Genomic DNA, 22194 nt, shown 5'->3' with positions numbered 1-22194 from the left:
AACAATGACAGGAGAGTATGCTACACACTGCCGTTAGCTAACACTTTCACCAAGTGATTACTAAAAAGCTTTGTGGGAATTTATTGGCACCAGGGTGAAGTTTATGGTAAGTTTTTCCTCATAAAACTGTATCTTGATGTGTGTTTGTTTTTCATTATCATTAGCATCGCAAGATTTGTTTAATTTACATGTCCATAATGCACACCTGCCTTCAGAGTCAAGAACCAATCAAATTTTGTGAAGACAAGCGATCTGAGAGCGCGATTCGCAACGCTGCGATCGCGTCCCGTGTGTCGGGTTTCACCCTGGCTGCAATGGCAGCCGTTAAATCGCTGTAGTTTGTCGCTCCCCGTGTGTCGAGCCCTTTAGACGTCCCCTGTCAGCCTCAGTGTGATTCTGAGAGTATCAAGGTGGAGAGGCTGAGTCTCAGAATTTAGAGAYTAAGAAAAAATAACTGTTTTTTTACCAAGGGAATAATTGATGATGCAAAGCCATTTAGTTACAAATAAATAAATTAGGCGAACTGCTAAACTGAAACAATAAGGGGAGACATCCAGCACACATTAAACGTGTTGTGCTCCACACCAACGCAGCCAAGTTCTGCTTCACACCTCTTTTGGTTCTGCGATGGGAGCTTTTTTTCTGAAAACTGACAGCGCAGCCATTTCATGGAACTGCTTTAGTAAAGACTTTATAAAGACTGAGTCAGCTTGGTAGGTGCTTACAGTTAAAGAGATTACAAATCTAATACTATCATTTTAACCACCATGTACCACACAGATTAATGTGCTGGATTATTCCAGTCCCTGTTCAAAACTGCTTTACCACGCTACATCCGTTTTTCATAGAGCCATTCAAAAGCGCTTAAAAAGGCACAGGTCTTACATTTTTGTGACATCTTCTTGCATGTGTAAATATTGAATATTCTGTGGGATTTTTTTATTTCTCCTCTGTTATCTAGACTTGGCATCCTTAAACTCTGGAGTCTGACCTTGATGATGCGAATGGGCCGGTCAGGGTTGTTCTTGTCCAGGTAGTTGATGTATCCTGACAAAGAGATGCTGAGGAGGTGGTCTTTCTGCCACAAACAGCCCAGCTGCTGGTCRGTCACTTCAGAGCCCATGTTGAAGGTGGTGACGGCAGTACCTGCACCAACATCCCACAGCTTCACCGTCTTATCCCCTGAGGCTGAAATCAGCTGGGAACTGTCAGGGCTCCAGCTGACCTGCAAGCAGAAAGWTGGAACAAAACACCAAGTATCTAAATAAGATTTGAATAGGGAAATGTTGAGTTTGTTTGTKTTTTACTACAAAYTACAGTACCCTGCATGGCAAGTTTGACTAGCTAGCTCAGACAAAGAAAAGCCAGACATTTAACCAAATTACTGCAAGTCAGGAGACACGATTCTATTTGAGGTACAATTTGTTCACCAAAACAGTCGGCCGAAGGTTGAGCATCTACAGCATTTCTTGGTTTACATAAACACTTACAGCATAGATTCCTCCGCTGTGGGCCTTTTCTCCACCCAGTGACCCAACACGTTCACCCTTTGTCCCATCATACACAAATATCTGTAGAAAAATGTTGAAGAGGAACATTTGTTGTAAGAAATATGAATTTCAAACTGATTTTTAAATATAATTTATGATAATTAGGTTTAGCAATCCTTGTTAAAAACAACAATACATTTTTGAACAAACTTACTCTAATACTCTTAATACCTGTACAGACAAAGTGTACTGTATATTCAGGTCACTCTTTTCACTACCTGTCTAAAASACATCAGCTTTTTCTAATCATACAAGTTGCAGAAAGTGGCGCCACCTAGCTGAAATTTTATAATGGGAATATTTTAATTAATCTGTTTACCACACTTATTTCAAAACAAAATAAGCAAATACTTAYTAAACTTACTAAGAGACGCACTACAAGGCAATCATAATGAATTAGCCAGCTTTGTTAAGCCTAAAGTCTGACTTTTCAGACATAAATGTGACTCTTGGTCACACATGTTGRACATCTAAACAGCTGTAGTTTCTTCTAATTTGTCAATCACACTATATGCATAAATAGTTCATGCTTTATAAAAAAATTGATTTTCAATTTATACAAGTCATTGACAAAGTAAAGTCAGAGCTAAATCTGTTCATGAATATCAAAGTTAACAATATGAACTTTGACAAGTTTTCTTCCTGCATTCTTCTCATTTTATTTGAAGCTACTTATTTGGACAAGTATCAAAGCAGAAGATTTGTGAAAAAGAACCTTTTTATTTATTTTTTAAGAAGAATGCAAGCAGCACCAGAAGATAAAAATGGGGTTTTTGACATCTTTCACAATCCGTACAAACCTAATCTTACACTTTAGATTTTACCAAACACAAAGTGAACTTTTTTGTGATGTACTCAGATTAAATTACACTCCCGTGTTTTAATCTACAGAGATGAGGCAAACTGTTTCTCAAGTCACGGTTGTTACTTAATCCTCCTTGTGCCTCTTGTTTAAACTTAAAACACTCAAAGACTGTTAAAACAAACTTCTGTTGCCACAAACAAATTTCAAGGCCACTTCACTTCTGTAAAACTGCACATGTACAGTGTCTACTTCCTTCCCTATTACAAACAGAACAACGTTACTTTTCTCCTTATTCCACTCTTAAATTTTCAATTAAAYAATTTTATCTAATATTTTGTGATGTTCAGATTTTAGTTGATGTGAGGAAAACAGAATTTAAGTTGGATTTAAGCTTGACTATTTTATAACCTAATACACTTAAGTTGTGTAATATTTATGTTTAAGACTGAAGATGACTGTTGCTAAAACGTTTTCCCAAAATACTAACATTTGCTATTTTCTAAAACTACATGGTAATTTGCTTCATAACAGTGTAAACTACTGAGAATCACATGTCCACAGTTGGTATTTCAGTGGTTACCTGACCATCAGCACCAGCTGTGACAAATCGGCTTCCATCTGGAGAGAAACGAACGCAGTTGACAAACTGGCTGTGGTCCTAAAAACACCAGAGGAAACCAGAAAAAGGAAGTTATCATTTATCTGCAATGCAATCCATCTCAACATCAGACTTTTACTTTGATCATACAAAACAGCCGGATATCCAACAGCAAAATGTAGTTGGGAGTGTTTTCCCCACTGGATTCTCACACACACATGTTTAATTTTATTTATTTTTGTCCTAGAGGAAGTTAGATGGATGATCTGCTGTAAGAAGTCAGAAACACTTTTGTTCTCATTTTCAAATCTTACAGAACATTTGTTTCATWAATGCAAGGCTGCAGTACATTAATGAAAACTGATTTCATCCGGATGACAAACAGAAACTCTGTCTTTCTTCATTTTAGAGTATAACTGCTGACTAAAGTTAGGTTCAATAACACGCACACAGAGGGGAAACGAATGAAATTAATAAACAATGCAAAGAGCACCGAGCATAACCTGGTATGCATCCATGCTCTGAGAAGCCTCTGACGTAGAGCCATTTCCTACTGCAGACTGAACAATAAAATTCAAAACATTGATAAAATAAATGTATATTTTGTACTGATAACTTTTCTATTTAACCACTGAAATGCTTTAGACCCTAAAATTAGACAAAACCACATTTCCAATGGAAAGGCCTGCTTTTAGAAATCTGGCTCGGTGTGTCTCCAACAAGTTATGGGGGAAGTAGATTACAAAACATGAAAACAAGGAAACGTTAAGAACCACCAGAGTGTAGCAGATAGGAGCCGACTTACAGGTATTAAAGACCACCAGCTCAAAGATGGTAAAAGTAAGATCAATGTTTGCATTTACTGAAGGTGAAATATTTTGTTACCACTAAACATAAAATGGCATTCAGCCTTTAGAAGGTCTGTGGTATTTACTCCAGTGCAAAGAAAAGCAACTCCACTCATATTTAAACACAATTACTCCTTTCACTAAGCTGTTAAACTCACCACTAATGTGAATTTGAACTTGAATGGGGGTCCCTCAAAGAACGATCCACTGGAGTCATCACTGGCAAGAGCAAGGCGGTAAGGGCGTTTCTGTCTGATGTCTACACTGTTGATTAATTTTGAATGGCCAGAAAGCTCTCCTACTGATGAGCCAGAGTCCCACAGGAACACTGAACCAAACCTGTAATGAGGCACAAAGGCTTTACACGGTGATATTTAGACAACTGACAATGACAGGCCTGCATTATAAATAAACATCTCAAGCAAATAAAACATGGAAGGAGTGCAGTTTCACATGAAAGAATACTGAAGGTAAATACAGTTTAGTTAAAGCTGAAGTCAGAGTTTGTAAAATCACAAAATTTAACTCTTACTTCTCTCGTCCATCACCAACAACAGCAATCCTCTTGCTGTCCTCCGTCCACGCAATGTCCTTGACCTTCCCTGAAATAGGGGTGTACTCGTACTTGAGGAGGTGCTCCTTCTGGGTGGTGTCCCAGATTCGGATTTTTCCCGACACATCTAAAGGGTTTGATAACAATTATCTAGATGAAATACACACACACTCCAGTGCCAAGAGTACATGTGTTCAGATGTGTGTTCTACCTCCAGATGCAATGTAGAATCCACTGGGGGCGTACTTAGCGACAGTGACTTGATGAGGATGCTCAGTGTAAATGTCTGCAACAGCCGGATTCTTCAATAAAAACATAACAGGTTGGCATTTGAGAAACAGAACAGAAGCATTTATTTTATAAATCCATGCAAGGCTGAGGGAAATTCAAATTAAACCTGCCAACAAAATAAATAATAAATTGTTTCTGTAGGTTTTATAACATCCACTGATTTAACAGGAGAGGAAAAACAAGTGTTTGGACCTTTCAGTGAACACTGGTGTCACCTTCAGGTAAACTTTAAGCTGCACTTTTTGGGGTTTTTTTATGTGCAACATCTGGAGGGCAAAATATGTGCCTAAACATATGAGAAAATTGTCACTGAGCTGGCGGGATTTCAGCAAGTTAACACAAAGCCAATTCAGTTATACCTTTGTGTGCGTGTGTGTGAAATTTAGACAAGGAACGCAACATTAGTTAACAAAGTATAAAAATAAATTACGTCAATGTTCCTGATGATGACACACTTCCCATTGGTGTAGACAAAGTTGTTTCCTTTGGGATCTCCACCAATCACCTTTGCAACTCCCCTCTCCATTTGAGGGAGACTGGCGAATACATGTTCTACAGCAAAAAATTAAATTAAAAAAACATGTCAAAATAATAAACATACGCGTAAAACCTACATCAGAGTTAACGCTAAACTAATCCACAGGGAGTCACTTGCAGACAGAAATTAACAGCACATATTCTTTGTAACATGAAMTGATTTGACTCTGATCGACTCCACCGTATTCTGACAGGTATGCAGTTGTAAATATAGTTACAAATACAATATAAAAAGAAAGATGAGGTCATGTGCAGCTCTTCATCCTGAGGACTCACTGCAGCAGTGGACACGTGAACTCTCAGACCTCACTGACATGTCAGTCCAAGGAAATGCCTAGTTAATTAAACAAAATTATTCAAAAGAGATTAATTAATTAATCCTTAATCATACCTTTTATCTCTGAAAAGAAAAAAAAGAACTTGGCACTTTCAGAAATAAGGTTTTAAATTAAATGAGGTTGCAAATGACAAACATCCAAAAGTAGGTTTTTAGGTGCACTATAAACACTGAGGCCTTTTGTACGGTACAATTTCTCAAACATTATGCAAATATACAAGTAAGAAAACTGAGCACTAAATAGTACTATTATAATAAAGTAAATATGACAACCATAAAGACAAAGGGGCATTTAATTCTTATACCTAGTCTAGTTATTTCATATTCTTTCCACCATTGATCATGAGTCTGTCATGACTGTTTTTCCTGTAATTTATATTTTTCTGCACAGTATACTGCCTTATTTTTCATTTTATCCTATTTTATCTAGATAGCCCGTTACAGTAATGATTATTCTTAATTTTTATTTTGATCTAAGTTATTTTTTTCTTTATTCTTACTGACTTTATTGCTCCAACTGATAATGTCACATAACAATAYACTGTTTCTGTGGGACTGATGTACTGTATCTGCTGCTGCTACTACACCTGAATTTCCTCGCACGGGACAATAAAGGCTGTTTCTTTTCTTTTCATTGTACGTTAAGGACAAAGCTAAAGCTCTCTCCTCCCCATCTGTTGCCTTTAAAGTTCACAGCTTGTACCAAAGGCTTTAAAAGAAGTGAACGACAGCTCCTCTGACAGCCTGTTTGTCTGGACATGTCACAACAATGCGACTGAACTATTTCCTGACTTCCCTGGGCGAGCTATCGATACAACCAAACAGCTTATAAAAGGCTGCTTTCAGTGCATAAACTACATTTCTCCCCCGACACAGCTTTACATCTTAGCATGTAGGTTAGTTTACAATGTAAATTGCGTTTTTCCATAGGCGGAATCAAAGCTAGTCTTGGCAAGGGGCGAGGCTAGCTAGCTCAGCTGTACCCGGACGACTAGTCGGATTTGCTGACCTGTTTCGCCTGAACGCAAGGTTTTCTTAGCTTTTTTWAACTCGGTAGTTTGACATAAATACAACCAAACTTACTCAGTTCAATCGGCATTTTCCCTGCTGGCTTTTTGCTTATCGCTACTCTTCTGTATGAATGAAACAGTGGAGACAGCCGCTCCTCTGTGTTGCCCTCCCTGATCACACAAACACGGAAGCGGCCGCAGTTCTCGTTCGGCCTGTCTTTGCCCATATATGGTAAATTCAACTCACGCTGCAGCTGTCAGCCAATAGGCGCGCGCGGTTCGTCTATGGATAAATTTCACCCTAAATATGGCCTTTCAGGCTTTAGAGAGTTTCTTTTTTAAAGTCCCTGAGCGCCACCAATCATACTTGTTTGGTGTCATATTTTAAACTGTGTGTTTTGTTTGACTCTTTTTTTGCTTTATGTCCGTTTTACAAAACAAATCAAGTTTTACACTCTAAAAAAAATCTAAAATCAATTCAAAAATGTTGAGAAACTCATGTTTTCATCCAGACTAATTATGAACAAGCTAACGAAATAGATGTATTTTGGCAATGAAAGAATGGCCCCAGTAGTGGTAGCTTGAACAACCCAATTAATTGTCCAAATATGTAAATACCGACCACTACAATATCACAAATTCAACTGCAAACTCAGATTATCATTTGTTAAATATTATGTCATCCTGTGTATCAGTAGAAATCATCATTTTCCTGAAATACGACTGGAAATCCCCTGACCTATTTAGGATGGGCTTATTCAGATTGTGGACTTTATAGTGGCAAATACTTTAAAGGAAGTGCTACAGTATAGAATTTATGAACAAATTACTCATTAGCAGCGACACCAATGACACATGTTGTGGTTGTAAACATAGATATAATCAAAGCATAATAATATAATATAATATAATATAATATAATATAATACAATATAATAATAGGACCCTATATATGGTCCGTGGTTGTAAATATGTGCATCTGCAGCCCTTCCAGACAGTGCAACAATACAAAGCTGTAAAACTTGCTGCATTTAAGGGGACCTGTCCTGCTTTCACATGGGTCCCATGAACCAAACAAAGGCAGAACAAGTGAGCAAAAAATAATGAGATTTAAACTTGAATGAAGGCTATTACTAATAATTTAAATGAAACTTCATTAGAAATATATGGGTGTGGTTTGTTAATTAATACAATACAATACAATTAATACACTATCAGTCCAGCAGGGGGCGCAGACACCCTGTGGTTTCATTGCTTCAGTGCCTCGTCATAGAAGAAGAGTTACATCCTTGCTTGTCTGCTCTGCTGGTACCATGGCGGCCGCCTTGAGGAGAAGCGTAGTAACATTGGTCAAGGTGAGCTTACAATTGATGTTTAAGGAATAATTGAGTACATATTAGTAGAAAATGTGCTTATGGGGTTTTGCTTAACATTGTTATACTCAGGCGCTGTTTTAGTTTCGGCAGTAACAGTCCTATAGCTTTCTTTGAGTGTAACATCGCGAAGACGTTTTTCGAGAAACACCACAGTTCTTGGAAAAGCTAACACAAAACAGACTTGTCGTGAATTTGGTTGTCAGCAAATGAACAACAAACAATTAGTCACATATAATTTTGGATAAACAAATGCACTTTCTCCCTCCAGACTTTTATACCTTGGTTTGAATGAAATTTAATTCTTAGTAGTATTTCTGTTAAAGTTCAAGCTTTTTCCAAAGCTTTGTAAGGTTTGAACGTTAGAGAAACACCTGTCTCTCCTGCAGGGTGTGATTGGAGCTAGCTGTGTAGTGTTTACCTATAGACAACTTGTGATGTTTGTTTAATCATTTTTGACTGCATGTATTGTATTTTTGGACAGGTGGACACAGATACCATCATGTGTCTTGATTAATTTTAGTGAATCACTACAAAAGCCCTAATTTATTCCTGCAAGATCATCTGAGAAGGATTGCAAAAAAAGAGCAAGAATAAAACTTGATAAAAATTTAAGAATTTAGAATAGAATAGAGAAGGTAAAAGAAAAGAAATAAAATAACCTTTATTGTCCCGCCCGGGAAAATTCAGGTGTAACAGCAGCAGCAGATACATACATCAATCCACACAGACAGTATATTGCTATGTGACATTATCAGCTGTAGCAATAATAATTAAAGATATTAACAATAAAAATGAATATACATCAAAATAAAGATAAGAATAATAATTACTGTACCGAACTATCAAGATAAAATTAGATAAAAATTACAAATAAAAGCAAGATACTGTGCAGAAAAATACGAAATTACAAGAAAAAACTTTCATGACAGACTCATGATCCGAGTTCAAAATGAGTTGATTTACAGAGAATAGATTTGTCTGTAAAATGTCAGTTTCTCTGTTGTTTCTAAGAATTAACACTGTAAAATAAAACTAATCATGTTTTCCCTCTGTAGGTCGATCAACTACAAGTTTCGCTTTGCACAGGTTGAAAAATAAAATCATATAAATAAAACTAAATATTAACTGATGACAATTTAAATAGTTTTAGCCCACTAATTATTGGCCAAGTGGTCAGGTCTTTGGAATTTCTCCTGTCTGATCAGGGCCCTGAAGTAAGTCCTTTCTTTGTTCACAGTGGTCCTAAGCAAACAACAGTTGGAATGTTCTCAGTGTGTATGGGGATTAAATAACCACAGCTATAGTAAAGGGAAAAAAACACTCAATATATACATCTGTCTGTTTATTGTTGCCCTTCAGGATCTGGGAGTCCCATGCTGGCAGCAGCTGGCCTCTCGACCTCTGAGTGTGTCTGCGGGGCTCTTTAGTCCAGAGACCCCACCTGCCCGAGCTGATGGGACCTTCAAGGTCACAATGGTTCCAGGAGATGGAGTAGGACCTGAGCTGATGACGGCTGTCAAAGATGTCTTTAAGGTACTGCTGAAAAGGACAAAGATGGAGTATTTACTGCCTTTTGTCTTTTGTATGTTTATAAAACACGCACTGGTTTCAGGGTCAAGAAAAGCAAATGTATTTAAGTTGATTTTGTTACAAGCTTACATTTTGTCATTCTTAATTTCTCTTCCTCTTTATGTTTAGGCTGGGGACATCCCTGTTGAATTTGAGGAGTTTCATTTGAGTGAAGTACAAAACATGGCCAGTGAGGATAAACTAGAGCAAGTTTTGACCTCAATGAGGAACAATAAAGTAGCTATCAAAGGTTAGACTCACTTTTTCTTCTTTACATCACACTTGTTTAAAAATAATATGGATAAAAGTTTGAAGGAGTAGTTCATTCATTAAATTACAAAAAATGTGAAGCTTGTATTTGTTGTTATTTTATTTATTTATTATTATTTTTTATTTAGGAAAGATTCACACGCCTATGGAGTACAAAGGGGAGTTGGCATCCTATGAAATGAAACTAAGGTGCTTAAAAATAATAAAATAATAGATGAAATGTGTCAGTGTTGTAAAATAACTACATCTTGATTTCCACAGGCGTAAACTGGACCTGTTTGCTAACGTGGTTCATGTGAACAGCCTGCCTGGCTACAACACTCGCCACAACAACCTGGACCTCGTCATCATCCGCGAGCAGACTGAGGGCGAGTACAGCTCCCTGGAGCACGAGGTGAGGAACAGAATGAATCTGTACAATATATAATATGTACCAGTTAAAAGCAGCGCTGAAAGGAATCACTGTATGTCACCAAAGAACTCTTAAAATCCTGTCAAGTATAAGACAATACACATTTCCACGTTCTCAAATCAAACCATCTCTGTGAAATAATATTCACCTTCTTCTCTGTTCAGAGTGTTTCAGGTGTGATCGAGTGTTTGAAGATCATCACCAGAGAAAAGTCACGGCGTATCGCCAAGTTCGCCTTTGATTACGCCACCAAGAAGGGCCGAAACAAGGTCACCGCTGTTCACAAAGCCAATATCATGTGAGGAGGTTTTCAGGGGCGCTCCCTCGTTGTTGTTGGCACTCTTTGATAAAACACAGGAATATGTTAGAACACAGGTTTCTGTTCTCTGTGGTATTTCAGGAAATTAGGTGATGGCCTGTTTCTGCAGAGTTGTGCAGAGGTGGCACAGCTGTACCCCAAAATCAAATATGAGAACATAATCATCGACAACTGTTGTATGCAGGTATTATGACCTCCCCATTCACTCTTTCCTATTGGTTAGATTCATAAATAATTAATCTTTTGTTTCTAATTTGGAAATGAGCTGTTGTAAATGTTTTTTTCACATTTCCTCCTGATTTGTTTACTGCAGCTGGTTCAGAACCCATACCAGTTTGACGTACTGGTGATGCCCAACTTGTACGGAAACATTATTGACAATTTGGCAGCGGGGCTGGTCGGAGGAGCAGGAGTGGTTCCCGGGGAAAGCTACAGCGCAGAATACGCTGTTTTTGAGACTGTGAGTTAATTTTTTTAGGTTCTGTGTTTGTTTATCGTCTCTGTGAGCATTTAAACAGCCTACAGCCTGCCATTCTGTTTTTATTCCTGTTTAACTGAGATTAAAGGTGAAATAAATAAATTTGCTTTTAAGTGACCATTTACGATCGGCCTGTGTTCTTTTGTTTTTATTTTCTTTTTTCAGGGTGCACGCCACCCTTTTGCCCAAGCTGTAGGAAGGAATATCGCTAACCCGACCGCCATGTTGCTCAGTGCTGCGAACATGCTTCGGCACCTGAAGTGAGTTCACTTTAATAAACACTTTCGCCACAAGTTCTGGCTTATACAAAAATAATTACAATCCCCTTTTAATTTGTTTCAGTTTGGAATATCATTCCCAAATGATAACTGATGCTGTCAAGAGGGTCATCAAACAGGGGAAGGTAAGTTTGTGTTAGCTTTTTTCTCTTGTGCTTTCTGATGCATGAAAGAATTGAATCTTTAGACCTCTACTGACACAATAACCTGCTAAAGACACTAAAAATATTAACACTATACGGGGTAAAAAACTGTTTCTTAAAAAATGTGTATGTTTGGTTTTGTTGTGGGTCAGTAACTAAAAATGTCATGCGAGCAGAAAATGCACTTCAGAAAACAAAAGTCAAGCACTGTAATTAAATTAACATTGAGCTGAATGGCTAACTTTAATGTTCTCACTTTGATCAGTTAACAGGTTCAGCTGTAACATTAGCAGTTCCTGGACTRCAAATGTTTTATTAAACAAACAGCCGACTCCTGTGAAGTGTGTTAAAGAGCCTTTGATTTGCTCGACTTGAAGCAGCCTGTGTGAACACGCCTCTGTTGTTCTGCTGCATTTTTAGTCCTGCTTTTTCTCATCCTGCCCACGTATAAGAAAACATTCTTGTCTTCTTATCTCCAGGCCTTTTTTTTAACAAAACTCATCTAATACTTTATTCACTTCCTGCTGTCAAAACGTGCACTAACACAAACTTTTTTTTTCACCTGCAAGTTTCTGATTATCATTAACTTATCAGATATCAGCAGAATTTGCCTGCACATCATGTAAAAGCTCTCCCCTTTTCCTTGTTTTTGTTTATCCCATGTTTGTGTTAATGCTTGTGTGTATACGTGTGTGTTTGTGCACATCCCAGGTGCGGACTCGAGACCTTGGCGGGTACTGTACCACTGGCGACTTTGTGCATGCAGTTGTGGAAAACCTGCGTCACAAACCTGTTCATTAGTTTCATCCCATCCCCTCCCTGACCTTGCCTTAAATCTGGACTCTGATCTTAACGTGAGCCGAGTGCGTTAAGATTAAAGGCTTTTCCTTCGTGTTAAATGACAGCTGTGTCCCGCTGCTTTGACAGAGAAATTGTTTATGGTTTGTGTTGAGCTTGCTGATAAATCCAGTGGAAGTCGCAGCGATGTGTTGCTCTTTGCTAATAAAAAAAAGTGCAACTGTGGAGGATTTCCATCGTGCAGCTGACTCCTGTTTCCTTCCTGCACCTGCGTCCCTTTTATGTCCTGTCTCAGGTTGCTTTTAACCAAATAAAATTGTCATTTTACTAATTTTGCRAGACCTTTTACATGAATTGAGTTTTTTTTTTTTTTAGTTGAGATTTATGAGGAACACATGAGCAGTCARTGTCTTACCTGCAGTCATCAGGAGTCAGAATGATACTAATTTGGAGATGGGGAGGTCCTAATAGATGAGATCRTCAGTAGTCTAAAATGACACAAAACTAMAACTGTTTAATGCATCTGAAGTGAAAACTGTAGGTCAGAGTTCTACAACTTTTTTGCATCAGACACTTTGTTTTGTTGTTTACTTGCTCAATGATTTTAACTAGCTGATGCCATCTGTCTTTGTCCTTTATATTTAATTTGTTGAATAACTTATTATTTATTGTTACTTTTTCAAAAATACAAAAGTTTGTGTGTGTCAAAGTAAACAAATGTCTGATGTGAAGGTGATGCAGTTTATGCAAACACACTATAGACACCACTTACGACTGCTGTTTTTTATTTAGTTTTTATTTTTTAGGCTTGAAATTGTAAATCACAAATGCTAATTTGGTAGCTTCAGTGAGCTGWTAGCTCATTTTGTAGATCAGGAATCCTTATTTTGATTCCCCAAACTGTGATTGTTCTGATTGTTGTCCACTGCAGGTAACACACTGACTACGGTAATCATTAGTGTTGCACAATACGACACCTTCAGGAGATGAGAGGGGAAAAAAGTGCTCTTTTTCTTTTTCACGTGATTTTAAACTAACTGTAAAGCAACCAAACTGCCTTATCCTTCATGTTTACTAATGGACGTAAGTCTTACAAAGACTGAATGTAAAATCTTTTTATTTTACAGTAAATCTGCTTCTTCTGCCTCAAACTTTTTGACTCGCATTGTTTGTATGTTCGGGAAAATTGCAGCGCCATATTGAAATAACACCTGTGAGTTATTGTTAGAAAGTTGATTTTGTGTCTCTGTAGTTAAACCATGAACTACAGCCACTTTGTATGCATTGAGATAAAAGTTTTCATTTCAAATATTAACGAAAAGCAAGAAAAGCAGCAGCATTGTGTGTTGTTTTGAAGAGAGAATCTCCACAGWACTGGTTGTTCACACCACCAGTGCTTACATCAAAGAATAAAATGACTAGAGTGGTTCCCAACCCGTTTTCTTCAAAAAAATAATAATAAGAACCCTCTCTTGCAACCCAATCCCTTTGCATTCCCCACCTTTCCCAACGACACGTTCAACCTTTTATCACTTTATCAAATCAACRAAAGAATAAAGTTTTATTTGGAAAAGAGAGAGATAGTTATAAAGAGTTTTAATAATTAAAAGAGACTTGTTTTGGTAATGTTATGAGCCGCCCTTGTGCTCTCTGACTCCGCCTCAGGGAGGGCGGAGCCCCCGGGTTGGGAGCCACAGGTAAAGAATGAAGTGGTTGTGTTGAATGAAAAGCTTCCGTACATCTGACCCAAAGTGTAACATGAATAAAACCATACAGCCAGTTCAGCCTCCATGATCACATGAACAGAACTATATGCTGCTCTCCACACTTCTTTATCCTTCTTTTTAATGAATGAACCTGACACATGATAACTTTTAAGTAATTTAAAAACAGAACTAATACTAGATTTGTTTTTGTTCTAAAACCTTTTATCACAATAGGAATTGCTGATCTTTTTTAAAAGCCAGCTYACTGCTAACATGAGCAGCATTGGTTTTTTGTTTGTTGGTTTTTTTGTACATCTCACCTCTTTAAATCCCCGGGAGAAGATGAGCTGAACAACAATCTGTTCCCACATCACAGTTAAATATTATTTTATAGTATTTACTGGACTCATCTCCCTGCTCCCTCAGTGTAAACACATTTCTCAAAGGCTCTCTAACATGCAGGCTGTGATGCTGTATGTGGACATGTGTTGCAGCAGCTGTGCATATAGTAACCCGCTGTCCTTATGTTTGCAACAGGTGCGCACCGGAGACCTGGGGGGCTACGCGACAAGCGATGAATTCACCCGGGCTGTCGTTGCTAACCTGCCAGTCTAAGCTTTCCAAATRCAAATCTGTCAGCTGCTGAAACACACACGGGCCTTTTTTTTTATTTACAAACCCTTCAGTCTTGCAGCACGGTATTTAAACAAGACCTTCAACACTTTATTTATCCTTTTAACCAGTAAAATACAAAGGAAATGCATTATTGCGAACTCCCTGCTTTATAAAGTYTTAATCTGCACAGAGCAGCAGCTCTTATGCTCATAAGTGATTCACGTTCTRCTTTTATCCTATAAATTCAAAGTAATGGTTTTATTTCAGCAGATTAACCATCAGTCAAAACATGAATGTACTTCTTATTTATTAACTTGGAGTTGTGGCGTATTACTTCTTCATTTATGATGAGTCGTGAATAATAAATGACATGTAAGTGCCAGTGTGTGAAATATTCGCATCACTCCTAATGGAAGGCTAATGCAGTATTTAGAGTTATTAAACGTTTAGCATGGCTGCTGGGTGGGCTCAGTCAGCGYGGGCCTCTCCTGAACCACAAACTCCTACCAGTTTGTGCAAGTGAGGGAGGAGAAGCTACAAAGTGTATGACCAGTTTGTGTGCAAGATCAGCAAAAACACGGATTTAAAAAAAAGTGACCTGGGAATGAAAAGTGCATAAATTATTCAGATAGTCTTACTCTGGTTTAAAGTAACGGGTTGCAGGTAATGATGAATCTGTTTATAAAACTTCAAAGTGAGTGAGCAAAGTATTAACTTTTAAAAACTGTTGATTTTATCACTTGTTAAAATATTTAAAATTAGACTTCATAATTCAAACATTTCAGCTTTAAAACACTCCCTAAGTACCACTGTTCCAGCAATATTTAATGTTTTTAGTTATCCAAAAAGGCAAAAACTGTAGCTTCTTATTCATCTAAAKAAAATGTGTTCAAAAACTCAGTAAATTAGATTTTAAAGTAATATACAGTTTTATAAATGTCCACGCTTATTTTAGTTGACARTTTACTGTCTTATTATAACCTTGTCCAGGTTAAAGTAACAAAATGTGACGCAAATATTAAATGAGTTATTTTGAGTTTTGACAATTATTGAACAAGTATKWAGACTACTTTCCAAAACTGCCTTTTCATAATTTATCTTTTTCACTTGCTCTTCTGTTACCAATAATATCTAAACCAGGTGTGRACCAGTGCGTTTATTGGATTGACCAAATATATAAAGTGCCTGTGACATGCATATCCACAAAATACCAGAAGTCAAAGAAAATATATTTATATTTAAGAAACTTGGCATAATACACATGATTTTACCCATTGTGTCCCATAATTGGCATATTTTCTTTTGAACTTGGCTCAGCWAAAGTGAAACAGGAAGTGGCATCAAAGGGGAACTCTTTGAGAAAGAAAACTCCCTTGTTTTTGTTTATTGAAACAATATTATTTGAAATAYGACTCTCTCATCTCTCTCTGATAGTGATCAAAATATWGTAAMGAAACATCAGATTCTTCTCTACAGTCTGTGATATTAACAATTTTAGCAACGCTCTGTTCAAATTCAGACATTCCCCTCTGACATCACTTACTATTTCTTCACATGCAAATATCTCAACAACTGTTCATCTTAGTGGCATGAAATCTATTTTACAATATGTTGTCAATGTTATCTTTCCAAAAATGCATTTATATTTATTACCAAAAAAATTATATCGCAGGCACTTTAACATGTAGAACGAGAATGCATGCTACTTGAACTATAACGATCTATGAATTATTGCATTCCCAGCTTTTATTTATTTATTTATTTATTTATTTGTTTATTTGTTTATTTATTGCAATATTGACTGCACACACTGATGTGATGCACTATATGTTTTAAATAAAATTGGGGGAAAGATCTGCAAACACAAATTGTTTTATRTGGTTTAATTTGTTTCTTTTGTTTGTTTACATACTTCATTTRTTTCCCCCACGCTTATTCATATCTGCAAAACACTAAAAATAAAAATGTTTTTTCTTGGCCCGTGGCCCTGAGTGTTCGGCTGCAGTGCAGACTTTCAGCTCTGCCAGCAGGGGTCGCTGTCGGCCGCGCAGAAACCCAGTGGAGGAGAGCCGGGGCCTGGCCTGGGAATTTTCTGCTGCTTCCCATTCTTCCTATGCAGACAGACACACAACATGGCGGACTAGGAGAGCGAGCCGACGCGCCCGGAAACAGCCGATAAACTGTGGGGTTTATCATCCGAGCCGGAACCCCCACCTCTGTCCAGACCAAACACACGGGAGAAGTACAGCTTTCCTGGAGCGGGCGCCTTCTTTTTTTTTCTGGGTTTGGTAGAAGAAGAAAACTGATCGCGAAGTGTTGGCAGCAGTGTGTCCCAGGTTGTGCTTCCCTCTTCCTCCGCTATCACCCAGCAGATCCCCACCACCACCCCGCGCTTAGTTCCTGGGGTGTGGAGACAGAGGGGCCGGGGATGAAAAACGTGGAAGAGGGGGGGAGTTTAAAAAGAAGCGGATAAATAATCTCTACCTTCACGGGTTTCCTCTGGGCGCTACAGGAGTTGTGGTGAGTTTTCTTGGCTTTTTTTTTTTTTCGTGTGTGTGTGTGTGTGTGTGTGTGTGTGTGTGTTGCGCAAAGCCGAACCACACTTGTTACAATGCCGCTGTGTGTACAAGCATGTTTCCTCTAACATTGAAGCTCCTGTTCCCCCCTCCTCTTTTAGCCTCACACAGCCTCTTTATTACTGCCGAGATGAACCGAGGCGTGCAGAAGAAGCGGGCCGAACTTTAATAGTCGGAACCATTAAACATTTAGGAAGTAGCTCGGAGGCAGGGAGGGAAATTTTTTGGCGAAGAGGGCTCTCAGAAAGTGGAGGGGTGGGGGCTGTTGGAGTGCGACAAACGTAAAAAAAAAAAAAAAAAAAGAGGGGGGTGGGGGGTTCAGAAGTGGGTTTGTTGTGCTGACTCTGAAACAAAGAGGGGGTCTCTGGACTGACTGGAAAGTATACTGTATTCTTGTTATAACATGTCCAGAGAGGGAGGGGAGCTGGTTGTGGGTGGAGGGTCTTCATCATGAATTAGGTCGCCCTAACATTAACATGTATCCTTTGTCAAATCACAGCAGCTGCTTTGTGCCTCTTCTTTAAAACCTCCCCTCTGTTACAAACCTCTCCCATAGTCTCCCCTGATTTATGCTCTCCTTACTTTTCCGGGTGTGACCGAGCAAATCCCACCCAAATGTGCAGATTTCCTAATTAAGTTATAACTCAGCATTCCTGGGAGGAGTGCATATCACCCACTGCCTTTCCTGACAAGAGTTTCGAACTAAGACGAAGAGATGGAAGTTCAAACCTCATGTGTGATTCCATGCTAAATCTGTTCAGATCGTGAGAATGACTCTMAGCTACTACCACACCAAACCTGAGCTCAACATCTGTAAAACTGACTGAGTTACAGCTGTTTTTGCGTTGGGTAAGTTGATGAGTTGTGGCGGCCATCTTGAATTGTGTTAACTCTAATAGTTAATCAGTTTTAGTTGTGCATCCTGTGATTGTTTTCTACGAGTTTCAATAAAAAACGTTCCAATGGATCGTGAGATATTTTGCTAAAACAGGCGAGCTAAGTTTGACGCCAATAATCCAAACCAGTGGTTATTCCGTATGTTGCGGGTGTTTTGGAGAAACTGAGACGTTTATTTTCTAAACATGATGTCCCAGTGGCTTTCAAACCCCAAAACACATTACGGCAAAGGCTGGTTCACCCCAAAGATCCGGTGCCCCGGCACAAACAGAGCAATGTTGTATATGCTGTTAAGTGCCAGGAGGACTGCGACCAGTTATACATCAGGGAAACAAAGCAGCCACTGTTCAAAAGAATGTCCCAACACAGACGAGCTAATTCTAATGGCCAGAACTCTGCAGTTTTCACTCATTTACAGGCCAGCGGTCACTCTTTCAGAGATGAGGATGTTCTCATTCTTGATAGAGAGGAACGTTGGTTTGAGAGAGGAGTAAAAGAAGCCATTTTTGTGAAGAAAGACCGTCCATCATTAAACAGAGGTGGAGGCCTCCGTTTTCAGCTGTCCCCCTCCTACAGCGCAGCCATTGGCAGTATCACTCCACCCCCTGTTAACAATAGGTGTTAATTAGGTGCCAACGATAGCCATGTGATGTGAGTATCAGTCACATGGAGGCAGKGCTTAAAAGCCTGAATTTTGCCTGAAACTCTCAGACTGAAGAAGTCTCTTGGAAGAGAGACGAAACGTTTCATTAGAGAAGAACCCGTCCAGAGGACCTATACAATTTTTTTCTTTTTGACGCCAATAGTTAATGCCAAAATTTTGAGCCGAAATGTAATCCAATGTAACGCTCTGATTGTGTGTCGGGGGTGACTCTCAGCTACCACCACGCAAATTTTTAGTGTATTATCTGTAAAATTGGCTGAGTTATAGCCATTATTGTGTTCGCTAAGTTTGCTTAGCTGTGGCAGCCATCTTGAAATGGGTTAACTTTAAAAGTTAATCATAGATGTACCTCTAATTAATATTTTCTGTGAATTTTATTCAAGTTTATCCAGTGGTGAATGATATATTTTGCTAACAGGCAGACAAATGAACAGACGCAGGCAAAATATTACCCTGCTTTTACGTGCATTGTAAATCCTAAACATGAGTTCTTTTAAAAGTCTTATTAGACATTCAAAATGTGTGAAATTATATTTTTAAAAAAGGCACCCCTTGTGTTATTTAAGCAGCAAAGGAGCATTGCTCCAAGAAAAGTGCTCCAAAGTGAGAGCAGATCAGATCATCATTCTCAGGAGGCCATCCCAGAGCCTGGGTTGTCATATCTGCTGCCTGGAGCTCAGCTCCTCCAACATCTGGTTTGATTCAGCGAGCTGCAGCTCACACACACACAAAAACACACACACACACACACACCATTCCTCGCCCTGCGTTCGTGTTCCCATCAGCTTCACCGAGGTCATGTTGTCTACTGTCCAAGTCCAAGAGAACTAAATCTGAGTTCCCAACCTGTGACCTCTGCTTGTCCGGTTCTGAACACGTCCACATCTTTCAGTCGTGTCGCCTCGTCAAGCCGCACTGTCTCATCAAAATCTGAACCGTGTCAAAGAATGAGAAAACAAAACCGTTGATTGTATGACAGAGAGAGGCAGAGCTGTTATCTTCTGCTTCTGTATTTTCCACAAGCTATTTTAAGAAAAACCCAAGTTATTTCTGACTTGGGAGGTGAGAAAAAAAAAAGTCTTAGCAGAGTGGAGCAGAAGTGATCTTCACACCATGCTTTTCACGATTGTCCTAGTTTCTAAAAATAAGCGTGGCTTTAAACTGCCATGCGGAAAAGTTGCAAGAAGTTTTGATCGACGCCTTACCTCAGCGTTGGGAAATTTCAAAATTTCWCGGTTCTGGCACAATATTTTGAGCCGGCTCTCAGGGTGGGGCTGGAGGTGCATATTTAGTTTTTCTTCACCTGTAAAGCCAGTCTGTTTTCACATTGAGAAAGCGAACATGTAATTCAGCCTCTGGGAGGATAAAAATGGCTACATGTAAAGGATCACGAAGGATTTTATTTCACAATACCGGAAATGAGCGTGTGTAATTGGTTTTACAAGACTGAAATCAAATATTTTGGCTGAGCAGGAAAACATCTTGCAGAGTCATTCAGCTCTGATCAGGCCTTCTGTGACAGGATGGAAATTATGTAATCCCTTCAAATTATTGACTAATCTGTTGCTGCACATCCTTATGATCTGGGTGGATTCCGGTTGGTTCCGCTCCAAACCACGAGGAATGTGGATAACATGATGTGATTATTTTAGAATAACTTTAGGATATGATTTTGTTTTTGTTTATTTAACTGTTTTAGATCATCCAAGGAGTWTCTTTTGTTTGTGTAACTTTATTTTTGATTCATATCAGCTGGACCTTCTTGTCACTTTCCCGTTTCCTAGCACATCTTTTTTTAAACAGGCCAATGAGCATGTGGCTGAAAAATCTTAAATGCATCACTTAAGGTAGTATCTCACTGAGCTGCGGCTGTTGGAACCCAGTTGGTGACTCATATCAGGGAAATTGTGAAAACACACACATTTTTAGATGCTGTTTCAGTTTGTGGCAATCTCCACTCGCGATGTCACAAATATCATTTGCATACATTATCTACTACTCTCTCAAATGATTGAACAAGTCGTTTAGATYATACGGAGATTTAGTAGTAAAAACATAACAGAAAAAGACGTTCCTAGAGCAAATTTCGACACATCTCTGAATCAGGAATCACATGAGAGTTCAGCTGACAGGTTGTCTGGAGGGTCGAGGTCTTCAACAGACTTTGAAAGCAGGAGGATTTCTTTAAAGGGYTGGTGTTTTTATTGGCGTCTTTTAGCTTAGCGAGCTTYATCTACGTKTTTTTGCTACCTGGTGRGGACGATTTTCATTGCCTGGTGAGGACCCWYTGTTCATTATGGGGACAAAAGCCTGGTCYCTATTGGGGGAARTACTAGTGGTAGGTCAGGGGTTTGRTTTGGGACTAACGTGTGAATCGAGTTTAGGCTAGGTTTAGTGAGGTTAGGTTTAGGGTAAGRGGTCAGGGTTAGGCGGTAAATGAATGGAAGTCAATGCAAGGTCCCTATGAGGATAGAAGAGCTAACGTGTGTGTGTGTTAATTTTTAATCACTCAAGCCACTGCTTCTACATTGTTCAAAGAAATTAAACAGTGATTGTTTAAATTTKATTGAAGTATTATCGCCATACTGTATGTATGACTGACTGCGGTAGAACTCTGTATGAGGCTAGCATTGATGCTATGACAGGGGTAGACATAACCATTGTTTAGGTTGTCCGAGACAACCTATTTTCATTTCGGACAACCAGATCCTGTCTCCTGGTTGTCCGGTGGACAACCAAGAAAAAAAGACCTTTATTAACATGTTGTTAAATTACATTTTTCTTGAGATTCCTTTGGACAACCAAAATGTTTTGCGGACAACCAGGTTTTGTCAACTGTTTGTCCGCTGGACAACCTGAAAAATTTCCTTGTCTAYCCCTGTATGAGTAATGCAGGGATAGGATCAGAGTGGTCCTGTGCTGGTCTTTTACCTCCAAAAAAAATGATTGGAGCAGAACTTCAGGCCATTGTTGCACTTTTTTCCAGTCAAACTCAGCTTGTTCCGTCACTCAAATCTGTTAGCCTGTATTGCAGCTTGAAAAGTGATAAGAAATACTGCTTCCATGTGGGTATGATGGCTTTAACCTGAGTCACTGTTACAAGTGCTGTATTGCAATGTTTTATGGTCCTGGGTGGAATTTGATGTTGTTTTTCCTAAATTGCAGCTAAACCGCATACTGTGATTGCAACTAAAATAGTTACTAATGCTAACAGAGTTTGTATGCGCAGGTGTGTTGAGTGGCGTACTCACCTGACTAGTGTTCTAAAATTAGCCTTAGTGGAGATCACCATTCTGAGTGTTTGSAACCTGGTTATCAGCAAAATTGTATTCTAGGCCTTGTGCATTATTGTGTTGCCCACCTGCACCCACACGGGACTGTTCCTGGTTCACTCAATCCACTTMGGCAGCCCACCCACATTCATGATTTAACTTGAATTTAGGCCAATTTAAACTAGTTTAAAATTCAACAAGACTGCAAGCCTCTGCAACTCACACAAGGAAATTGATATTCCTTGGGGTGGGGGTGGGGGGTGGGCGGGGTTTGAACCTGATGGATAGCCCC

The 22194-nt window shown here is 38.9% G+C and overlaps 3 protein-coding genes and 1 long non-coding RNA gene across 8 annotated transcripts in view; 2 read left to right on the top strand and 2 right to left on the bottom strand.

Annotated features, from left to right (window-relative positions):
• wdr1 (WD repeat domain 1) overlaps positions 1–6724 on the bottom strand; it is a 14238-nt gene extending 7514 nt beyond the window's left edge. The window contains exons 1-8 of the mRNA XM_014017073.1: positions 6603–6724; positions 5076–5197; positions 4566–4656; positions 4334–4481; positions 3960–4140; positions 2936–3013; positions 1491–1571; positions 992–1225 (exon numbers count right to left, since the gene is read on the bottom strand). Of these exons, the coding sequence (XP_013872527.1) occupies positions 992–1225; positions 1491–1571; positions 2936–3013; positions 3960–4140; positions 4334–4481; positions 4566–4656; positions 5076–5197; positions 6603–6618 (951 nt within the window). The 5' untranslated portion in view covers positions 6619–6724. The remainder of the gene's footprint in view (positions 1–991; positions 1226–1490; positions 1572–2935; positions 3014–3959; positions 4141–4333; positions 4482–4565; positions 4657–5075; positions 5198–6602) is intronic.
• A 1055-nt stretch (positions 6725–7779) lies between these two features.
• idh3b (isocitrate dehydrogenase (NAD(+)) 3 non-catalytic subunit beta) lies at positions 7780–14526 on the top strand. Of its 2 annotated transcripts, none has more exons than XM_014017072.1 (11): positions 7780–7884; positions 9265–9438; positions 9604–9724; positions 9873–9933; positions 10006–10138; positions 10321–10454; positions 10557–10659; positions 10789–10935; positions 11119–11213; positions 11296–11356; positions 14416–14526. In XM_014017072.1, the coding sequence occupies exons 1-11, from the start codon at positions 7843–7845 to the stop codon at positions 14491–14493; spliced, it is 1149 nt and encodes a 382-aa protein (XP_013872526.1). In that variant the 5' UTR covers positions 7780–7842; the 3' UTR covers positions 14494–14526. The 2 variants fall into 2 exon arrangements, with proteins under 2 accessions (XP_013872526.1, XP_013872525.1); XM_014017071.1 differs by lacking the exon at positions 14416–14526 and adding an exon at positions 12086–13323 and having other exon boundaries at positions 7781–7884.
• Positions 14527–16148: 1622 nt separating this feature from the next.
• LOC106523585 (uncharacterized) lies at positions 16149–17045 on the bottom strand. The gene is made up of 2 exons (XR_001310913.1): positions 16978–17045; positions 16149–16893 (listed from the first exon to the last, which is right to left on the bottom strand). It is a non-coding gene; the product is annotated as an uncharacterized LOC106523585 (long non-coding RNA).
• ptpra (protein tyrosine phosphatase receptor type A) overlaps positions 16889–22194 on the top strand; it is a 43814-nt gene continuing 38508 nt past the window's right edge. For all 4 annotated transcript variants that reach the window (XM_014017069.1, XM_014017070.1, XM_014017068.1 and 1 more), the window contains exon 1: positions 16889–17013. The gene's annotated coding sequence lies outside the window, so the exon portion shown is untranslated. The remainder of the gene's footprint in view (positions 17014–22194) is intronic.

This window comes from Austrofundulus limnaeus, unplaced genomic scaffold, assembly GCF_001266775.1.
Source record: "Austrofundulus limnaeus strain Quisiro unplaced genomic scaffold, Austrofundulus_limnaeus-1.0 Scaffold160, whole genome shotgun sequence".
Classification (NCBI taxonomy): Eukaryota; Metazoa; Chordata; class Actinopteri; order Cyprinodontiformes; family Rivulidae; genus Austrofundulus; species Austrofundulus limnaeus.
Note: the sequence above shows the minus strand (reverse complement) of the source record. Positions and strands in the feature narration are given on the sequence as shown.

Excerpts from the sequence above, each read along its gene's own strand:
- idh3b (XM_014017071.1), top strand. The coding sequence starts at position 7,843 with ATGGCGGCCGCCTTGAGGAGAAGCGTAGTAACATTGGTCAAG. Across the intron at positions 7,885-9,264 it reads GCGTAGTAACATTGGTCAAG|GATCTGGGAGTCCCATGCTG; the intron begins GTGAGCTTACAA and ends GTTGCCCTTCAG. Across the intron at positions 11,357-12,085 it reads GGGTCATCAAACAGGGGAAG|GTGCGGACTCGAGACCTTGG; the intron begins GTAAGTTTGTGT and ends TGCACATCCCAG.